General features: G+C 32.7%; 2 protein-coding genes across 2 annotated transcripts in view; both read right to left on the bottom strand.

Moving 5' to 3' along the window:
• Positions 1-23,100, bottom strand: part of LOC106867365 (protocadherin Fat 4) — a gene marked incomplete at its 3' end in the record, with an annotated part of 101,855 nt that overhangs the window by 74,052 nt on the left and 4,703 nt on the right. Inside the window, exons 3-10 of the mRNA XM_052973000.1 lie at positions 19,396-19,558; positions 18,717-18,792; positions 9,558-9,627; positions 7,820-7,992; positions 5,229-5,713; positions 4,338-4,546; positions 3,874-3,937; positions 3,631-3,709 (exon numbers count right to left, since the gene is read on the bottom strand). Of these exons, the coding sequence (XP_052828960.1) occupies positions 3,631-3,709; positions 3,874-3,937; positions 4,338-4,546; positions 5,229-5,713; positions 7,820-7,992; positions 9,558-9,627; positions 18,717-18,792; positions 19,396-19,558 (1,319 nt within the window). The remainder of the gene's footprint in view (positions 1-3,630; positions 3,710-3,873; positions 3,938-4,337; positions 4,547-5,228; positions 5,714-7,819; positions 7,993-9,557; positions 9,628-18,716; positions 18,793-19,395; positions 19,559-23,100) is intronic.
• On the bottom strand, positions 4,909-12,201 carry LOC128249401 (protocadherin beta-2-like). Its single transcript, XM_052972933.1, has 2 exons — positions 12,066-12,201; positions 4,909-5,778 (listed from the first exon to the last, which is right to left on the bottom strand). The coding sequence occupies exon 2, from the start codon at positions 5,755-5,757 to the stop codon at positions 4,978-4,980; it is 780 nt and encodes a 259-aa protein (XP_052828893.1). The 5' UTR covers positions 5,758-5,778; positions 12,066-12,201; the 3' UTR covers positions 4,909-4,977.

Below are 23,100 nucleotides of genomic sequence, written 5' to 3'. Positions count from 1 at the left end.
CACTGGAGGTATCCTTGGTGACAAGACAATGTCTCTAGCACTGATGCCATGATAAAATGCACCCAAAATATTGGTTGGCAATAGAAAGGACATTCAACCATATAAAACATGCCAGAAATGGAATGCATGAGTGAGACAAGAGGAATGGTCCCTTATCTGAAACAGGATTTGACTCAGTCTGTGACAAGTCATCCAAACCATGCCAGCAATGGAAGGCTGACAAAAATGAGGATGATATAAGTATGTGTGTGTGTGTGTGTGTGTGTGTGTGTGTGTGTGTGTGTATGTCTACCGTTATGTTTACCCTGGTCTAAAATATAGTGATGTTTATGTTGTGACTCTATGTCCTGTGAGATAAAGGTTTGATAGAAATGATGGCTGAAACTAACATAAGAATACAAAATAGCAACACTAATATCAGAGACAATATTCTTTTCTACTCTAGGCACAAGGCCCGAAATCTTGGGGGAGGGGGCCAGTTGATTAGATCAACCCCAGTACGCAACTGGTACTTAATTTATTGACCCCAAAAGGATGGGAGGCAAAGTCGACCTCGGCAGAATTTGAACTCAGAACGTAAAGACAGACGAATATCAGAGACAATATTAAAAAGAGAAAAGGATTGTATAAATAATAAAGGAAAATGAAATCTAATTTCTAAACAGCCAAGTAGTTGCAATAACACAGGCTTTCTACCATTCTTACTGCAATATTTGCATCTGTATGTTGGCACTGAACAATTAGTGATTACTACATATACAAAATGAAAAGTATTTAATACAATATAATGGAACATTAAACATGTAACAATAATGTTGATGTTAATGTGAGTTTCTGGTGGAAGTATGATGTTTGTTAGAGATTTTAAATTCAAGAGTTTTAAATAGCAATGCATGTGCATAAATAGTGAAATTATGGACATGTAGACATGTATTCAAAATAAATAGGTATTGCAGAGGAGGATTTCTAGTAGAGACTAGAAGATATATAATTAAAGATATGAGAGACTAGTTAATGAAACGTCAGCTACATACAATAATCTATCAAAAATGCATTAAAATTGAACTCCAGTAATAATCAATGAACAATTCACATATTAATCTATCAATAATTTTACAATTTTCCTTGTATTTTGTTTTGAAATTTTAGTTTGTCTTTCTGTTTGTAAGGAAGGACATGAAGGCCACTGAAGTGAAATATATTACAATGTAAGCATTGTTTCGTTGCTGCACATGAGGTCTTTGGATTATCTTGGCCTACATTCTGACCGTAATATCAATCAAATCTTTAATTGCTTTCTTTAAATGAAATTAAGACTTGTAGAGTTAAAATAAATATTAGAATGCTTACAAATTAAAGGAGACAGTTTCAAATGAAGGAAGTGAACTGAACTACAAGAAACTTTTATTTTACAACAGATTAGCAAAAAACAAATAGTAGTTCCAATAAAAAATAAATACTGAAAGGTTCAACAATTAATAGGAAAAGAAACGGTTCTTGCAAACCAATATACAGCAGAAAGTCAGCCAAAATTCTTATGAGATAAAAATATAGCACAGAAAATGTGACATTAAACATTCATCTTAATTCTATTTCAAATTGTTATTTCCAGGTTAATTTCTATCATCCACTGTCTTCCACCATCTTGGATGTAAATCTCCACACAATGTTTCTTTCATAATTAAATCTGGTAAAATAAGATGCTTCGTATTCTTATTATTATTGTAAATATCTAATCATGTAAACCTTTTTAAGAGAGATTATATTTATTAAAGAAATGTTATAATCCAAACACAGAGAAACGAATTCATAAAACTCAACTCTATATTATTGGCAGATCAATATATGTTTTATGACATGTAATGAAACACATGTCTCCTATTTAAACTATATTACACCAATACTATTTACGAAAATGTTTAAAAGAATATTTAGAAGACAGTATGGAATTAATTGAAGGTAAATTCTCTGATTGTGGACAGATTCGTATGGTTTTTACAAATAAAGGTGTGTATATATGTGTTTTAAAAATAAGGGGACAAACTACTACTACTAATACTACCACCACCACCACCACTACTACCACTACTACCACCAATGTTGCTGTTATTAATGGCGGAAGTGATGGCTTGATCTCTCTATCCTCTACTGTCCAAGTCCCTGTGTGTATATACACACACACAACATGGTGAACATTTTACATTGTAGTGTTACACTGTCTTACATTAGAAACACATACAATATAAATATTATAATGGAAATGAAAATATAAAAAGATAATAAAGAGAGAGACTTACCTGCATTGTTTAATCCTTCACTGTAGTTGTGTGTGATGGATGATGTGTATCCTGCTGTAGTGTTCCACTCTAACTGCTGCTGCTGCTGAAGTGGTATTATAGTGGTACTGCTGCTGTTATAGTAGTGTTCCTATGTTACTGCTGCTGCTGTTGTTGTAGTGGTGGTGGTAGTGTTCCTGTGTAACTGCTGATATAATAGTGTGACAGTTGCTGTATGTAGTGGGAGGTGAGATGTTAGCCAGATGCTGGTGTGTGCTAGTTACAACTCTATGTCCTCCACACACACACACACAATTGTGTGTATGATGAACAAAGAAAAAAGCTATCAGCCTCACTTTCAATATTGAAAGAAATCTAGAAAATCTCTCTCATCCAATAGGAAATTACTGCAATGTTGTCTGTGTCACACAAAACACATCAAACAAGAGAATTCATGTTAAACAGAAGCTGTTTGATGAATTATGTGTAATTATCTTTCATATATTTTATAGATAGTGTGATTAATCGAGGAGTATCCTATTTAGTTCTGTTATTAAGTATTTTTTAATATTAAACTGATTGTAGTATATCCTAGCAATAAAAAGATTCTTGTAACAATAAAAAATTCAATGTTAGTTAAAGAAATAGACATTGTTGATACAAACGTGGCAAAAAGAAATCTAAACAACAGCTATTAGGCAACAACAGTAAATGTAAATTATTCATAATGGCTTTTGCTGCATAAAAACTGTATTTTATTATTTCTATGAAATATTCGTATAGCCACATTTTAAGTGAATGGACAAATTAGAAATCTTTAGTGTTGGAATGTATTTAATTTGGGGAGTATTCATAAGATTTACTCAATCGAAATTCAACACTAGATGTAAACATTTTTCATGTAATATTTCACTTTACTTCATATTATGCTAAATTTATTATTACTCTTCTCTCAGATGCTGTGGATACTACAAAATATGACAACATTCTGCAGAACCTCCAGATTAATATCATTAGTTAAATGATATAATAGCAAAACTTTTATGTTGTTTTATGCTACAAATGGTAGATGTAAATATAGAAATTAGAATCACACTAAAACTGGAGCTTAGAAAATTAAATATAACATTCAATGAGCCCAATATACTGTCATCAATGATAATATAGATAAGGGCATTTCTAGTATTTGAGGTATCAGAGATGTAAATCAGGGGTCATAACAAAAACCAATGTAAGGCCATTTATGTGTGATGTGTGAAAGAAACAAAGAGTTGATATTTTTATATGAATATAAAGTATTGTATAAGATTTGGTGTGTGAGAGAATCATTTAACAATAGTCATGGAACATCTACTATGTTGGCTGTAGATAGGTATCTTGTATTTGTTGTCCCTTTAGTATTGTGGCTGCAACTGGATTGTCATTGGTATATTCTGCAAAATATCAAATATACAAACACAAATTACATTTCAATATAACAATTCCAAGATATAAAGATAGAAACATTGATCTTATATTACACTAAGCATAACATTATATATTGTCCTACAGTAATAAAGGTAATTACATTTATATGTTATGTTTCAATAAAAGTTACCTGGTTCTGCAGGTATCTCATCATATGGTTTAGTCTTGCCATTACTCTTGCTAGCTTCTCTGTCCTTTTGGGATGTTAAGGAGTCACTGTTGTAGTTAGACATGCTGGAACTGATGTGACCTTCTCAACTATGGATAAAATCATATTTCAGTTGATTATAGAAAAGATAAAAAATTATATCAATACAAGTCTAGATCACACCTAATAAAACAGTCTTTATATAAAGAGTATTATATTTCTATAATGAGCATTGTAACTGTTTAACTATCACTAAACAAAAAAGAATAGTTAATTCAGAAAGTCGCAGATAGACTATAAATTTTAAGCAAAGGAATAAAACAGCTCATACACATGAGTTTCTGAAGTTGATATTTTATAGAAATGTTTGAACATATGTGAATAATCAATAAAATACTTTTGCATTTAAAATCAAAAGGATATCAGTGACATAAAATAATATTTACCTGAGGCACAGGTGGAAGTCTCCTTTGTGTTGTGGAGAATTTCCACTCATCTGGTGTCTGTTCCATCTCCAGAAAAAACTGACTTTTAGATTTTATTGTCTGAAGATTTCGGTTAAATATCTCTTCTGCATTTCTCGTTATTGCAACAGGATTGTTAGTCTGATACAGTAATTGTCTCATCTCAGTCTGAGAGAGAAAGTTTGGATTATCTGTTGTTGTAGGTGAGTTATTTTGTGATTAATACATCTAAAAATACACAGTGTTATGGACACTACAATAGCCACAGATAGTATTACAGCTGCTGCTACAATGATAATTATCCAAGTCATATTCAGGTTGTTACCAGACTGGAATGGGACAGCAGTCAACATTGGAGATGTATCATTACTAACAAACAATGTTAGTATGATAGCAGCTGTTGCTGATTGAACTGGAGTACCACTATAAACTCCAGCTAATATTAATGACTTTAAGAACATGGTATTTTGTTATGCAACCATAATATATTACAAAGTAGAGTAAATGGTGTTATAAGTCAATACCATGTTCTATTGTGCTAGTAATGCTATTACATCACTTGTTAAGGTCAGCTCATATGTTTCTGAAACATTTTGGTAAATTGTCCGCGAAAGATAGCACATCAGCGTGTAAGTGCAACACCCAGCACACTCTGTAAAGTGGCTGGTACTAAGTAGGACATCCAGCTGTAGAAATCTTGCCAAAACAGACAAATGGAGTCTGGACAGCTCCTGTCAAACTGTGCAACCCATGCCAGCATGGAAAACAGACATGAAATGATGATGATGATGGATTTCAGTATTCCATATGTGAGGAAAGCATTGTTTCCAGTGTCTTTGTCAGATGCTTTCAGAATTGTGATGTCCTTCTTACTGTGTGGATGGTAGTGGACATCTAGATTGTAAGGGTCATTATTAGGAAAGATGAAATAGGGAGCATTATCGTTTTTATCTAGAATCTCAATAACAATATTGGCAGTGTCATTGAGAGAAGGTGTTCCATTATCTTTCACTAAGACCTTGAACTTATAGATGTCTTTCATTTCTCGATCTATTGATTGTGATGTAGAAATAAATCCATATTTTGTCAGTTGGAAAGGAATGTTATCATTGTTGTTATCATTGATGATGGAATATGTAAGTTGGCCTCCATCTCCAAGATCAGGGTCTGTAGCATTGATGAAGCCAATAGGGAAGTCAACTTTCTGGTTTTCATAGGTGAGGAATTGGAATGTCTCTTTGGTAAAATGTGGTTCTACATCGTTGACATCAGTTACTTTGACAGAAAACTGTTTCTTAGTCTTCAATGGAGATGATTCCATGTCATGATATACAACAGATGTTTCTTTGTCAAGGTGTCTTTTAATAAGAGAATGTAACATCTCCATTGTGTCCAATATCATTATTAATTATTGTACCACAAGCTAAAAAAGTAAACAGAATAATGATCAGTGAATTGTGACAGACACTATAATCTGAAGAAATGTAACATTAATAAAGCAGTTACAAAAAATTCTCTAGAAAACCTAGCTTGGAGATAGAATTTTAAAATAATTGAACTAACTAACCCCAGTACTTATTGTCTTCTTTTTTAAGCCTAGTACTTAATCTATTAGTCTCTTTTGCTGAAATATGGAATGTAAATACACCAACACCGGTTGTCAAGAGGTGGTGGGAAACAAACATAGATACAAACACACGGCTGGCTTCTTTCAGTTTCCAGCTACCAAATCCACTAACAAGGCTTTTGTCAGCCCAAGGCTATAGCAGAAGACATTTACTCACGGTGCCACATATTGGGAGTGAACCTGGAGCCACATGGTTGGGAAGAAAACTTCCAACCACACAGCTATGCCTGCACCACACACATACATATAATACTCATACACACCCACTCACATATATTTTAGTGGATTCTTCAGTCTAATGGTTAATGTTATAGCCATTAGACTACCCACACAGATGATTTTTTTTTACAGTGATGAAGGTTTGTTTAAGATGAGCACACCTTTTGGAAATGCTGATTGTAGAAAGTTTGAGCAAATGCTTGCCACAAATTCAATTAACAACATACCTCAAGCTTTTCTATCAGAGAGTTAGAGTCTGACCAATCCTGGTAAGCTAAATGTGCATGTGCGTACCAAAGACAGAAATTTCTACACCCTCACACATACATTGAATTCTGGGAGCAGTGTTTTTGTAGTTACAGAAACTTTTATCACCAACAAGTGGATAAAAAAATATTTATAGCAATGCCAAAGTGTATTTAGTATGGAAGAGTGGACAAAGGCTGTGAGCTGGCAGAATCGTTTTTATGTTTGGCAAAATGCTTAGCAGCATCCGCTGAGGTTGACCTTGCCATTCATCCTTTTAGGGTAGATAAAATAAATACCAGTTGAGCGCTGGGGTCGATGCAATCAACTTACTCCTTCCCCCAAATTGCTGATCTTGTGCTAAAATGTGAAAACAATATGGGGAAGTGGATATGTGGATTGTGCAAGCAGAAATTTAAAAAAAAAAGTTAGTATCTTTAGAAAGGATGAAACAAAATCGACATTTTAAACTTAATTTGACTAAAACCCTTTAAGTCAGTGCTCTAGCATGGCCACAGTCAAACGACTGAAACAAATAAAAGAATATATACCTATACACACACACATATTATATATATATATATTAAAGGTGGTGCCCCAGCATAACCGCAGTCAAATGACTGAAACAAACAGGGGAACAGAGGGAATGGAAGGTATGGTGATGCAGACAGAAAAATAGAACACAGAATATGAACACACGTATAGTTTTATTAATATTTAACAAAAGTAACAGAGTGACTCAAGCACCGAGAATTTCATACATTGGTACTTAAACGCACGAAAACCCTCTGCTAAATATTAATAAAAATACACATATATTTAAAAATGATCTGGAATCTAAAAAAAAAACCAAGAGTCATCTCCCTTGCAACATTTGTCGTCTGCGTTCCGTTCGCAATTGCTGAGAGAAACGCTGACAATGAAGGCTCGTAAAATTTGTCTCCTTAGATTTCTAATTTTATATCGTCGCAAAATTTATTTAGGAAAATGTTTTCAATATGGATATTTACATGTAAAAGCAAAGGGTGAGTAATGATATTCATTTCTGATACATCGTATGAGTTTTGTTAATTTCTAACACAATGCTTGATAATCTAAAAAAAAGGGGGGCGGGGAGATTCTTTATTAAATGCTAAAAAGAAATTTTTCGAAGGACTTCCATGAGTTTTTTTCTTTTTTTAACAACGTTTTGTTAATATTTAATAGTTTGATAATCAAAAAAAGTTTTATTCATAAATCGAAAAAAAAAAAGTCTTTATAAAGTGCTAAAAAGAAATTCAGAGAACCTCCATAAGTTTTTCGTTACTTGTTTTTTTACTAACATTCATTAACGGTGTTTAAATATAGTTTTGCTTAAAAAAATTCGAAGTACTTCCATTCCCAACTTTTGAGCAGTTTTAGTGTCGTCTGCTTTAATGGAAATATTAAATTGTTATACTGTTTTAATATCGTCTGCTTTAAAGGAAATATTAAATTGCCATTTTGTTTTAATATCGTCTGCTTTAATGGAAATATTAAATTGTTATACTGTTTTAATATCGTCTGCTTTAATGGAAATATTAAATTGCCATTTTGTTTTAATATCGTCTGTTTTAATGGAAATATTAAACTGTTATATTGTTTTAATATCGTTTTCTTTAATGGAAATTACCATATTGTTTTAGTATCGTCTGCTTTAATAAAAATATTAAATTGTCTATTGTTTTAATATCGTTTCCTTTAATGGAAATATTAAATTACCATATTCTTTTAGTATCGTCTGCTTCAATGGAAATATTAAACTGCCATATTGTTTTACTATCGTCTGCTTTAATAGAAATATTAAATTTCCATATTGTTTTGATATCGTCTGCTTTAATGAAAATATTAAATTGCCATATTGTTTTAGTATCGTCTGCTTTAATGGAAATATTAAATTGCCATATTATTTTAATATCGTCTGCTTTAATGGAAATATTAAATTGCCGTATCATTTAGTATCGTCTGCTTTAATGGAAATATTACATTGCCTTTTCGTTTTAGTATCACCTGTAGGAATATATTAATCCCATGTATGTAACTGATGTTTGCTTACCAACCACATGGTTCCGGGTTCAGTCCCACTGCGTGGCACTTTGGGCAAGTGTCTTCTACTATAGCCTCGGGCCGACCAAAGCCTTGTGAGTGGATTTGGTAGACGGAAACTGAAAGAAGCCCGTCGTATATATGTATATATATATATGTGTGTGTGTTTGTGTCTGTGTTTGTCCCCCCCCCCACCAACAAACATCGCTTGACAACCGATGTTGGTGTTTATGTCTCCGTAACTTAGCGGTTCGGCAAAAAGAGACCGATATAATAAGTACTAGGCTTACAAAGAATAAGTCCTGGGGTCGATTTTCTCGACTAAAGGCGGTGCTCCAGCATGGCCGCAGTCAAATGACTGAAACTAGTAAAAAAGTAAAAAAAAAAAAAAAAGTATACAATTAAGGTTGAAAACTGAACTTAGATGTTGCTCTTTATCCTCCATAGCAGGCACTCTCTATAGTATGCATGACTACACATACAAATAACAATACAAACTGGACTTAAGAAGAGATCTTTACAAAAATATGATCCCTGACGTGGATAAGCAGAGATGGAGCACAAAGTGATTCCTGATATAAGTAGAGAGATGAATCAAACTAACACAACACTGCCAATGGGATTGGACTCTTGGCTACAACAAAGCCTCAGTTCTAAGAGGGTGATGTGTATAATGAATCACATTAAAAAAGTAAAACTAATTATGTGTGAAAAATATGAACATGCACTAACATATGTGATACACCAACATTTACACAAATGACACTTTTAATACTTTATTAATCTAAGATGATAGGATGAGATTTATTGCTATATTAAGGAGATAACACAGCCCTTCAGAAGATTTCTCCTCATCATGTTCAAGGAAATGTTTCTGTTGTTTACTATTAGATCAATTGTAGCCAAAAAACTATGATGAAAAGTGTTAGTCATGACAATCCTATCATTTGAAAAGTAGGAAATTTATTTTTAGCTCAGACATTGTGCAATTTGTTGGGGTTTTGGTCTTTTCACTAGATTCAACAACTAAATTATTGTGTGTTTACCAAACCTTGATGTATTTGATGGTAAAAGTGTTTGGTATTAAGAAAAATGTTTGCCTGACAGGCAATATATCTGTTGTATAATAGAAATGCATATAAAAAGGAAACAAAAACTATTGTTTTGAATTACTCTTTAATTTGAAATAGCTATTTTCTTTACCTTTTAAACACACTTCTATAAAGTATTTGCAGATAGATGAATGGCTGCATTGAAACTGTTAAATTTAATGAATTCTAAACATGGTTCAATCTTAGGTTTCAGTAAGTTGACAATAATCTGTTTGTTAATGCAATTATTACTACAGTTCTATATTTAAGAGATGAGAAATTATATACATTATATACATTTGACAGATATTTGTTCTCATCTTCTTTGTTGTCAACACAATGTTTCGGCTGATATATCCTCCAGCCTTCATCAGGTGTCTTGGGGAAATTTCAAACATGGGTTCTCATTCCTAAGGTATTTTTCGATGTTGTTATTATTATTATTATTCAGGTCACTGCCTGGAATCAAACTCAGAATCTTGGGGTTAGTAGCCTGCACCCTTAACCACTATGCCATATGCCCTTGGGTATATGGCGTAGTGGTTAAGGGCGCAGGCTAGAAAAAAATTAAGATGTGTGTCAGTATGTGTGTGTGTGCGTGCATGTTCACCATTTATTTTTCCATATTAAATTCCAATATAATTGTAATCTTAACATTCTGAAAGGTATTTGTAGAAAAATTTCAGAAAAAGTACCCATCCGACTCAGGTGAATTTTCTGAAACCCTCTCCCCGCCCACAGAATTTTTTTCCATTTCACATCAAATTTCAATATAATCAGGGTTTAAGCTATCTGATGTGTATTAGTAGAAATTTCATTTAAAAAAAGCCATTTTTCTGAAAGTTATGACGAAATTGAATTACTTGTGTAGGTATGCCTAACCTTAAATTATCTTTATAAATAATTGTAGAGCGGACAAAATGAGTAACTTCGGATTTTTTTCCCCTACCTGTTTGAAATCATTATATTGCAAGTAATACCATCAATATTTTTTACTGTTGCATCATCTTAAGGAGTAGAAATTGGTCAATATAGTTGTTGCTGAAGTTGAGTTAGGTTGAGCGTAGATGACAGGTATTTTTCTCTTTTCAAGAAATTTTTCCTCAATTTGACCTGATTGTAATTGAGGTTACTAATAAAATATTTGGATAATTTTTGGTGTGAAACAATTAACATCCTTTTTTCAGTGGGATTCCAAGTAAATTTTTTTTCCACACTAATGTCTAATTTGATAATTTTCAAGTTTCAAAAGTGATGTTTAAAAATGGGGTAAAATGAGTAATGCCTAATTTCAATGACTTCGTCTCTATGTAAATATATCGGGAAGAGAGCCACTACAGCAGATCATGAAGAAGCTATAGAAGATATTTTGAGTTTTGTTTTTTTATTTAGTTCAGTTTCATTAATTTCATGTGCTATTTTTCCATGATCCTCTTCCATTTGACCTAGATATTTTAAATCTTGGGGCGGAGGTAAAGAATGTGTACACCACCAGTTTTCGGTGATGGGTGGGTAAAACGGAGGGGTGGAAGAGATATTGAATGTTTCTTAAAGGAAAATTAAAATTTTGAAAACGTGATTTTTGGGCAAAATCGTATTCTCCTATATCGAAAACATAGATATCTGAAAACGGGTGATGTACACATTCTTTACCTCCGCCAAGTTTTGTTGCATTTCTGATTTTTGTGATATTTAAGGATGGATATTGATGTGCATAGGTCACTTTTCAAATGTAATTCTGGAAAATTGAAGAGGAAAATGTACCTTATCTTGGCTTAATCATTTTGCCCCAGCTAAATTGGTCTTTCATATGAAAGGACGGCGATAATTTTCTGAAATAGTGATCAAATTATATTTTATAATGCTTTTAATGCATTTAGGGAAGGCTATTTACTTTGCTGATATAGTTTTTGAGGCAATCAATCGGTATTGGTCTCGAGAAAGTAAAACTATACGTTCAGCAACTTTCGTAAACATTTTTTGTTTTCTTTAATGTTTATTTTTTGCAACTGAAGAGTGAAAAAGACGGTCGCACACACACTCATTGTCTTTCATTTACACAAACACTCACATATACATACATAAATAAATATACGTTTTGTTTTCACGAATGGCTTATGTTCATGTGCATGTACGTATAGTTGTGTATGCATGTGTGCCAGAGTGTATGTATATTTGCATATATTTATAGGTCTGTGTATGTAAAAGAAAATCAAGAAATAAAAATGTTTTACGGAAATTGCCGAACATATGGTTTCGCTTTTGTAAAAGATATATTGTCTCAGTCAAAAATGCAATAAAACACCTCATCCCCCCCCCCCATTAATTATTTTTTTTTCAAACAAGCACAAGACCTTGAATTTTCTGGGACTGTAGCCGATCGAAATCGATCCCTTTTCCTGGCTGCAACATATATCAAAATATATGCAGCATGCTTTAAAGTTAGAGTTTAAAATTTCTCACCTTTTGTAACAATAAAAAGCCTCAGTCCGCGAAAACTAGTTTGGTCTGAATCGGCAAAATTTAAATAATGAAATTCGTTAATTTGGAGAAGTTCGTATGTCATGGGAAAACGAAAATGCTTACAGTTCTGCATTTCACCTTGTAAGACAAAAGTACTTTAATACCTCTCTCGGAAGGGGTAGCTTCTAAACGGCACTTGTAATTTATTCCTCGTGGGTTATAAAACAACTCACAAACTTTACTATTTTGAATAAAACAGTTCAGGTGCGCGACAAGTTATGTCCCTTGCAACATTTTGCCGCCAGTATTACAAAACGTTCACACATTGTCACAGACACAATCACACAAAAAACATCGGTTACACTTGCATGCTAACACACAGAATCATTCACGCGTGGGTACTAACACAAATACAGTTGCACGTACGTACACACATGCGCGCAATATAAGCAGTCAATAAATATAACATTATATTGTCAATGCAAGTTTGTTTACTTTGTCTTGTTATGTTTCAAATTTTACATAATCCATAGAATAATTTTAGAAAATGTTCATAAAATGGATATTTTGTTACTTATGCCATGTTTTTACATATTTGATAAGAAAATTTACGTGTGTTTACTACTATTTCTTTTGTAACGCAGCAATGACTATAAATGGGAAATTCCCGTGAAGGGGATTTTCGGAATAGCTGCCTCGCCTAAATCGGAATTTTTTCCTTTCTCCAGATTTCCAATTTTTACAGTATTAGGAAAAGGCCTAACAAATGAAAAATATATATATATATTTATGTACGTATATATGTATATGCATGTATATGTATGTCTATGTGTGTATGTATGTATGTATATATATATATATATACTCTTTTATTCTTTTACTTGTTTCAGTCATTTACTTACATTTAGCAAATGCTACAATGTGATATTGAAATGAAACTACACAATTTAAAAAAATAGAATTAAGAAAATGAGAGGAGTTTAATAAAAAAAGAAACTGTTGACAATAACATTCTTATATGTCTAGTTTATAAGAATGAGCAAGTTATTCTGAAATAATAATGTATGGGAATTTATTTATAAATATTGCTAGGGTTAAGATATCTCAGATTTTATTCCTCTGTTTGGCAAAACAGTTGATTTGTAAGCAAAAGTTTGCATAACTTTTCAACTTAGTTCATAGTTTCTGAGTTCTGAAAAAAATAAAAATAAAAAAATTAATAAATTAGTAAGGTACATATTTTTTGGTAATAAAATACTCTTTAATATTTCCAAATATCTGAAGAGCTTTCAATTTTTGTTTTATTCCCCAATTCTGTATTGGTTATTTCTTTCTCTATTATGTAGATATAGTTTTGTGGTAAGGATTTGTTTCACAATCATGTGGTTTTGAGTTTAATCTCACTGCATAGCACCATGGAGAAATATCTTCTGTAATCATATGTCTTGTGTGTGAAGTTTGGTTGATAAAAACTGTGCTAAAGCCTACTGTATATGCATGTGTGTAGCAAAGTTGCATTCCTTTACATCAAAACATAACTTGTTAACTCAATAAAAAAATACTGACTAAATAAATACCAGATTGAAATAAGTAGAGGAGAACAATATGATCAACTGAAGCTCTAGACAGCAGTAAAAATTAAAACCCAAGTTGAGCTAACAAAGAAGCTTTGTAACAACTCTCATACAACCAAGCTAAATTGTGGTCATCCAGACCAGTCATCAAAAATTAGTATCCTTTAACACGGCACTGGTTATATCAGCAGAAGTCTTTATAAATGCAGCTGGAGCAAGCTGTTCCTGCTTTCTTTTTCCATGTAATTTAGCTACAACAGTCTCAAACCAAGCATTGTTATGGTTGAATAAAACACCAAATTGTCACAGCAAATGTGACACAAGAGCTTTAATTGAAGAACATATCTTTAATACTATTTTTATAATTTGATTCAAACCTTGTTTTTCCTTATGTTGTAATTGAAAATTGTTGCCATTTTTCTGTATAAGTTGCTGTGCCATCCAAACCTTTAATTACAAACTTTCGGAAGTGAACATTGATTTTGAAATATTGTTTCATAGTGCTCCTTAGTCCAGAAAAGGTCTATGTTTCCAGTGATATGTAAAAATTAATTTTCCGAAGTCCTCTCCCCACCCTTTGGAAAAGATTTCCCCCACAAATTACTTTATAGTCATAATGTATGCCGTTAAAAGGTATTCATATAAAATTTCATTGAAAAAAAAAACTATTTCCTTAAAAGCTATGAGGGAAAAACTCGGATTTTGAGAATTTTCCCAAGTCCTCTCCCCAACCCCTTAGAAAAGATTTTTCCCACAAATTTCTTTATAATCGAAATGTATGCCGTTTGAAAGGTATTTCTATAAAATTTCATTGAAAAAAACCCCATTTTCCTAAAAGTTATGAGGAAAAAGCTCGGCTCTTGTGAATTTTTCGAAGTCCTCTCCCCACCCTCCTATTGCTTTGCGCGCATTGTTTTTCATATTCGTTTTCTACACATTGTTTTACACCCATTCCAGTATTTTTTGGGAGGGGGGGGATTTTCATTTCCGGGTCAAGATGTAAACATTAACCAAATTTCCTACCAATATCTTTCAGTGTGTAAGTTACAATCATATTGGAATCTAATCTGTCTGAAGCGTATTTGTAGAAAATTTCATTAAAAATATCCATTTTCCTTGGAAGTCATGAGGAAACAAAGTGGGGGTGAGGGACACACATGTGTAGGTTTCTTTTTGTTTTCTTTTTGTTTCAGTCATTAGACTTCGGTCATGCTGGGGCACCGCCTTTGAAGAATTTTTAGTTAAATGAATCGACCCCAGTACTTATTTTTTTTAAAGCCTGGTACTTATTCTACCGGTACTTTTGCCAAACCTCCAAGATACGGGGATTTAAACACAACACCGGTTGTCAAGCGGTGCTGGGAGACAGATACAAAGACACACATTATTCATACATACACGACGGACTTCTTTCAGTTTCCGTCTACCAAATCTATTCATTTAGTCGACCTGAGGCCCGAAGCAAGTTTCTTACCACACAGTCACGCCTGCGCCTATTGTATGCCGAAAATAAAATAGCATACCAATAGAAATATAGTATTGTAAATACTAGTTGGAACTTCGGTTTAACAGTTCAGCTGAATTTATCAATTAATATGTCATTGGTAGAGTCATTAACAAAAACAAGACTTGACGGTTTAAAATTTTTTTTTATATCGTTTACAGGTAAAAATCAAGCATTTTCAGCGATAATTCAAATTTGATATAAGTCGTGGATTCAACTTAAGTGCATTCAAAGGACTTTTACGAGGACGCTCCACTTTGTAGATTTGATGTGGAGAAGAAAGGCACAAGGAGGAAGAGTAGAAAGCGATGGAGAACGAAGAAACAAGAAAAAGGGTTGTAGCAGCTGTGTGCTACACATCCCGCAGAAAAGTGGCGGTCGATTTTGAAGGATTATTGTAAATCTAGTTTCTCTATGAAAATTAAAAAGGGAGCAATGTGTTAAAATGCTTCATTTGAGAGTTAAAATTGGGTCGGGCACCAAAGCTTCTGGGAGTTAAATAATGAACGTCATCGATCTGGTTTTTTTTTTGTGAGTAACAACAGAATATTATGAAACTAGCGTTGTTCTACAATAGTCATTTATTTATTTATTTTCTTTAAATGCATGGCACGAGGTCTCAAATGAATAGGGGGTATATTCGAGTGAATTGCTCACAACGCACATATACATACAAAACGATGTGTGCATATGTATTGATGTATGTACATATACATGACACACCCCTTTTCTTTCTCCCCCCCCCTCTCCCTCACATACACACATCCATTTCATATCCGCGTATATACATTTTTCACTTTCTCCTCTCTTTCACTTTAAAACAGAAGTAAGTAAATAAAAAAAAATTACTGAAATTAACGAACCTAGATGACAGCTTTTCAAGTCAAAACAAAATATAGCCAACATCTTTTAATGAGAAACGCTAATCACTTGAAACTCAATTTGTTTCTGTTTTCTAATATTCTTTTTCCAATTTTGTTTTTGCCGCAGACATAATTAGGAAAAATAAGTTTGCTCCTAATAACGGGAAAATAGCGAATTATTCAGTATATATAGAGATTCGGGAAAAATGACATAAACGGATCGATATCGAAACAAGCGCACACACACACAAACACACATCGAATAGGAACGTCATCACTTGTCTCTCTCTTATGGAATTCAATTTGACCAATAATCAAATTCCTCTATTTGATGATTGATGCGACTTAGAGATCATTACATCGTGACCATAGCTTGCTTCTTTCAGCATGGTAAATAAACTTGTCATACTAATTGTGGCACATCAATGACAACAGTTTTCCAATTAAGAGTCAAAGTAGCCGATTCACTGTCTGTTTCTCAAAAAAGTCGACAGCATATATTTTAAAAAATATTGAGTGTGGATAAGTCTGGTTGTTTAATTATACTGGACAATTTCACAGACTCATGCCATAGTACTCAATCCTTCAAAAAGTATGAGAATGAATACACTAGTGCTTTTTAAATGAGAAAGCAAAATACATAAGATATAAACAAATAAAGATTGTATAGCCGTTAAATAGAACTACTCAGGTTCAAAATAGGTAATGTTTAGCTTTAATCTGAAAATGGTAAAATTCTGAGATAAAGTTTTCTAATCGCCGAAAATTTTGCGATGCTGTCCATTGTCCCAGCACGTCAGATATATCGTGTAATTTTGACGCGACCCGAAGATGATTCAAAAGCACCCTCTCAGGATTTGGGCAATATTGTACAGAAGTTTATTTACCTGAATTTTCATTTTTTATTTGTAATTACATTTAGAAAGTTTGTAACTTAAAAATAAAATAAACTTATGTATAGAAAGCGGTGGAAAGTGAAAGTAAATTGTGAGCATTTTCAAAAGAATCGTGTTTATATTTAATAAAATTTGCTTTATTTTCTTTATAATTTGACATATTCGATTGCGAAAACATCACTTGCATTTAAACGTACGCAATTGGCTCGTCAGGTTTCAATTTTCTTCAAAGTTTTATTTATCATCGTAAAACAATGACTAATACTAATGCCTTGGAGATGCTATACTAACACCTTGCTAGTTATTTAATATAGTCTATGAAGTTTTTGAGTAGTTTCAAAAAATGTATTTCTTTCCAAACCTCGCCGCATCAAAGTTATGTAACAAATCTAGGGTTTCTTATCTGAACAGTTTTCTAAGTATTATGTTTTATTTCTAAAAGTACTTTCAGTATTCCAGTTTAAGCAAATTGATTTCTAAAACCAAACCATTATCATCGGCTTACTGGTTTGTTATGAAAGATAATTCTGAATAGTACTGTTGAAAAAACTTACCTTGTTTGATTAATTTATTAGTGTTGCTAATGTTCTTTGTAATTAGAGCCTCTTAACAGGTAGTCCACTGTAACTATTGGCACAATAGCAGGCGTAACTATCTAACAGACTGCTCCAGCTGCTGTGTATTCCATGAACCAACTACGGGGGTGTCGTCTGGGTTATTTCCTTTGGAACTTACGTGATTTATAACGTTATATTGTTTTTATTCCTATATGCATTCTCCTCATCGTTACTCAATTATTGTAGAAAGAAGCTGACTGTAAATAATGCCTTTTCTACTCAATATAACTCGCTTTTTCGATTTGAAGTATAGAATTTCCTATAACTATGCAATGAAAGTTTTAAACTTGAACTCTATGTAAAACTAAAATCTCAAATTAGTTTTTAATATATCAAAATACATTCGTCAATCACGAGAATATTTATATTTAAATTTATTAAAAAGCAATGATAATCAGTGTCATATAATGAAAGAAATGTTCTGAAAATATTTGAAATGATTGATGTACTTTTTACCCTGTCTATAGAGGGTGGAATGTGTTGAAGATTTTTCACTTTTGAAAGAACGAAATACTTATTTCATTAAGTAATGTGATATATCGTACTTGGACATTCAAATTTCTATTTTCCATCCTATTCTTGGACATTCAGAGAGTGTACATTTCAATCAGTGAATTAAATTTATTTGTGAATTATACACTGCTGTAACTAGAAACCAAATGGAAAAGAGAAAGGTGACACCGGATGCTGGGAACTTAGCTGAGATTAGAGAAAAGTACAATATTTTGCCTAGGGTAGGAAAATAGGAGTGCTAATTGTAATGTTTTGATCTACCAGAAGAGGAAATAATTGAATTTGTTTTGGGGCTATATTCTTAATTTCTAAAGCATTCAATTTTGTAATATATGAAAATATAAATGGAAAGGCTTTAAAGATTTCCCATTTATAAAATATTAAGCATTTAGAGCAGAAGATGCTATAAATGTTCCATTTGATAACTTGTGTTCTTTTAATTTTACCTTGGTGCTTCAATTATACAGTGTATAAAGAACTAAAACTTATGTAGTGCTTGGTTACATCTTAAGACGATTGTTTTTTAACAGAATTTTGATAAAATATCTATAAATCTAAGAGTATTCCTATGTATCAAATGTATCATTTAGAAATATCAGCAATACTATCTGTATGGAATTTCATAATTTCTTGACATATCTTCATGACATCAAAGAATTCAAATAAAGTTATTTTGTTAGATACATTGGCTCTAAATATGTATCTTGGTTTTGTAGAAGATTTGGTTTTGGAGGAACATCTGGTTTAGATTCATCAAACTCTGTAAAATATAAAATAAAATAAAAAAACTTATGCTCAAATCATTGGATTACATATTTTAGCCAATTATTTTTAAGAAAATTTTCTACAAATCATTTCACGCAATTCTTTCTTCCCAGAACTGCTGTATTCTGACAGTAATCTACAGAAGTTCAAGCTGAGTATTAGCCTCATCCGTTTCATCAGTGTATGAGAGCTGGCAGAATCAATGGATACTGTCAATCCTTAGATTAAATAAAAATATATGTAATATATTACATACGCATATGTTTTGGTACTGAGTGCTAGCAGTCTGGTTTGTAAACTTATTCTCTTACATACTAACACCTATCAGGCAGCAGAAGATGTTAAAGTGCAATGAGAGTTTGTGAATAAACAAATATGAAATAATATGTTAGATCACCTTTGTACCAAACAAAATTTATTCTTATGAATCTAATGTAGTTGTATACTACTTTTGTAGTATCAAACTCTATCATTATGTCAAAGTACTCATTTTGAACTTTACAATTTTCACATTAATCATTTGAAATTAATTACAACTAAGAGAAATGCTAAAGATCATACAGAACTCTTTAAAAATAGAATATAATTCACAAATTACCTGATGTAATAGAAATATCACTGAAATTTCTTGTATATCTTTCATCCCAGGTACTTTCAGAAGGCCATTGGCATGGCAATGTATTACTCATATAATTGATACTCTTAGTAGATATATTTTCTCCATGCTCATCAGAAGATTCCTTACTTGGCTGATCAATAGGCTGAAGTTAAAAGAAACATTTAGTATGGTATTTTAATTGGTATATTTATTAGATCTCTTTCATAACACTAGGCAACAAAAGTTTTGCTACTATTAGATGAAATGGAGCTCATACGTATTTTGGGAGTGCTGATTTTGAATCTGCAATCATTTTTGCTCTAGCATGTCCCGTTTCTTTGCTATCATTATTATACTGCTATCAAAATTACAATAGTGTGAAAATTCATGGCAAATAAAATGTTATGTCAAGCATAAATTACCATTATTTGATATAAGAACAATTGCAACTAGGTGGACAAATAGTTTTAAAACCAATAAAACAAAGCAAAAGTGTAAAGTGAATATTATTAATTTTATGCGTTTTAAAAATAGCTTTGGTGTCTTTTCTTATGCTTATGTTGCATGTCCGTTTCTCGTTTTAAAAACCAGCAGTAGTCCGTCCGTATGTTTGGTGTAAGTCTGCCACTGTAGTGGCTTTTTAACTCATTGATTTCTTGATGAAATCATTCACCATGCTCATCGCTTACATCACCCATATTGGGTGGAAAAAAGTAAAGATGAGAGTGGAGAAAATGAATTTTTAGAGACATTCTTGCCCCAAGTTACTTATAAGCTTTCAAAAAATCATTCACAATTGCAATGGAGTTAAATGATTTTTCATTTCCCAAAATTTTTTTCCAAGAGAAACAAACTTTTCCCAAGCAGTTTTCTCTATTGGGATTAATTTTTCTTGAAAAAGCTCTTCACAAATTAGTGTGTGAATTTCTAGTTCATTAAAAACACCAGATTCGATCTAAGCTTCACTCTTGCTAAAAACAAATTTTTCACTGAGATATTTGAATCCTTCACTGTTTTCATTCATGACCTTAACAAAATTCTTAAACAAGCCAAGTTTAATGTGTAAGGGAGGAAGGTATATTTTCTGAGGGTCAACTAAAGGAATATATTTAACGTTGTATCTCCCTGGAGTGAAATCACTTCTCTTTGGCCACTCTTTTTGATCATAGTGATGCTTGTCATTTCTGCTGTTCCAAAGGCACAAAAAGCTTTGATGCTTTGTATACTCCATTTGCAAACCAATAACTTTCAAGTCCTCACATATATTCCACTTGTGCTCAGAATATTTAATCAAGTGCAAAATTGATTCATTGATTCATTAAGTTTCCTTTTATCCAACAGCATGTGCTAGTGGTATTGAAGATTTTTGATTGCCATTATGCAGTAAAACAGCTGTTAGACTTACTTTGCTGGAATCTATGAAGAATCTCCATCCTTCAGGATTATGGCTGTACCCCATCTCACATAGGAGTCCTTCAACATCACAACAAAAACAAATACCCTGTTTCTCTGTAAAAAATTCATGCAATTCTGTATGCCATTTTCGAAAATATGAGCATTATACAACATCGTGTAAAAGATTCTGACTTTTCTTTTGCTAAACCCAAGTCTCTAACTAAATCATTTAACTCAAGTTGACTTAATGAATGAGGAACTTTTTTTGAAGATCCTGGTTTATCTCAGTGATCTGCTGTATCACTCGGCATGCCTTCAATTGAAGTAGATGCAGTACTTTCTTCACTTAAAGTATCTTTGTCAAAAGATGAAGGAGGTTCTGGAATTGGAATATTTTCAACAGCATGAGCAAATGGTTTTAAAGCTGAAGGGCAATCTGGATAAACAATCTTGGATTTGTTTTTTTTTTTGAGAAACCTGTGATATAAATTAAGCAGAAATAACAATCAGTGTAGTGGTTTGTTGGTTCATGCCACATCATTGGTACTGCAAATGGCATACTTTTCCATTTACCATTTCAGTCATTGGGTTAGTGCTATGTAGCAGTTTTTGCAACAAACATGAGGTTCCCACAGTTTATCTTGGTCCCCAACTTTGCACCCAAAGTGAAGCTTGTAAGCATTTTAAAATTTCTTTGTAAGCTTATTTCTCTGATCTTATAGTGTAAATTTTCTACACACATAACAAAAGCTGTCCAAGTGATTAACACAAACTTTTCTGCTCATCATAAATATATACAGTAATAACCTAAATCAACAATCAAGGAAACCTATCAGTAAACTAAAATATGAAATTAACTGTAAATGTTACTGTAAAACATCAAAATATATTTCTCAAAAAAAAATCATTGAAATTATTATAGAATGTACTGAAGCTATGGTTATCACGAAACAGTTTTTTCCATCTCTAAATTTCAAACATTGATCATTTTAATAAATGACTAAACTTACTACTAAACTACTTTTCATATAACCTGGCTCTCTTATTTAATGTACTTTGTTTTAATAGCACTAGCAGTTATCAAGAAAAGGGAGTCTGAGTGACTTACTATAACCTAATATCAATAGCCTAGTGTGAGGATAACTTTACTATAATTACAGTGATAACAAAGTAAAAGAAATTCTCATTTTGGGTGGGGAATTTCAACCATGTTTCGTGGTCTGCTACCACAACAGCTCCTTTATAGGATCCAGTTAGCTCAAGACATCATTAGGAGGAACCACGTCCGGTTTCGGCCCCTACTCCTCTACCGTTTTGACGTGGCGGGGCCCCTCCTTTCGGAGGTGTCTTCAGCTCTGGTATTGGGTGCATGTCTTCTTTCTTCTATTCCCTGGCCTCTTCGATGAAGCATCAACGAGTGTCAGTGTCCGACTGATCATCATGTCAAGTTCTCCTTTTTATATCTGCTGCTAGGCTCCAGCAGGCAGCCCCAGCTAGTTGTCACGTGACACTGTCTAAATTTCCCGCTGCTAGGGTCCAGCAAGTAGCCCCAGCAAGTTGTCACATGACACTGTCTGAACTTTAACTGACAATGGAGGGTGCGAAGCCACTTCAGTGTCAGCCTGTCTCACCTAGACATGTTATGACTTTCAAGCCATATTCGGTCTTCCCGCTTCAGCCATATATAGACGCTGGCTTTTTCGACCGCCTCCTGTATCCTCCTTATCAGTTTTCTCAGTTCTGAGTTTGAAAACGCAAATCTTCTCTTGAATAGCGTTGTCATTTTTCTTTCAATGAAGCCTCTAGCCCCCACTGCCTTAATTTAACAGGTAGCTTACATTTCCCTCTATCAGCACTTATTTTTGTTTTAATGATGAGTATATGAATGAAAATCAATTGGTTGGAAAATCTGATGCTGTGAATAACTAAAAAACTACACATGCTGTCTGAAAACTGATGTCAGATTCGGATTCAGCACCCTAAAGTTACTTTAAATCAGCTGAAAAAGTTTAAATAGCATGACAAAATTTTTTTTTTGTTGCCCTATATAATAGTAGGTTTCTTTTATTTTTGTTTGAAATGGTATTTCCTGATTTTTTACTGACCTGCTATGTCATTATTCAAACATAGTCTAAATTTTAATCCAAATGAATGGGACTTGGTCTAGTCTTGACTAGTTTGTTAGTTTTAGAAATATGATATATACAACTATATCATTGTTTTAATTCCTTGAAACTAGGGTAGATATAACTAAAAATCTGAGAAATATGTTTATATTTTTGGTATGTGTTATTGTGGTAATGATTAAAT

The sequence above is a fragment of the Octopus bimaculoides genome, chromosome 14 (genome assembly GCF_001194135.2).
Source record: "Octopus bimaculoides isolate UCB-OBI-ISO-001 chromosome 14, ASM119413v2, whole genome shotgun sequence".
In the NCBI taxonomy this organism is placed as follows: Eukaryota; Metazoa; Mollusca; class Cephalopoda; order Octopoda; family Octopodidae; genus Octopus; species Octopus bimaculoides.
The sequence above is the reverse complement of the archived record's forward strand: the minus strand, read 5'-3'. Positions and strand labels throughout refer to the sequence as shown.

Coding starts and splice junctions, on each gene's coding strand:
- LOC128249401 (XM_052972933.1), bottom strand. CDS start 5,757: ATGATATTGGACACAATGGAGATGTTACATTCTCTTATTAAAAGACAC.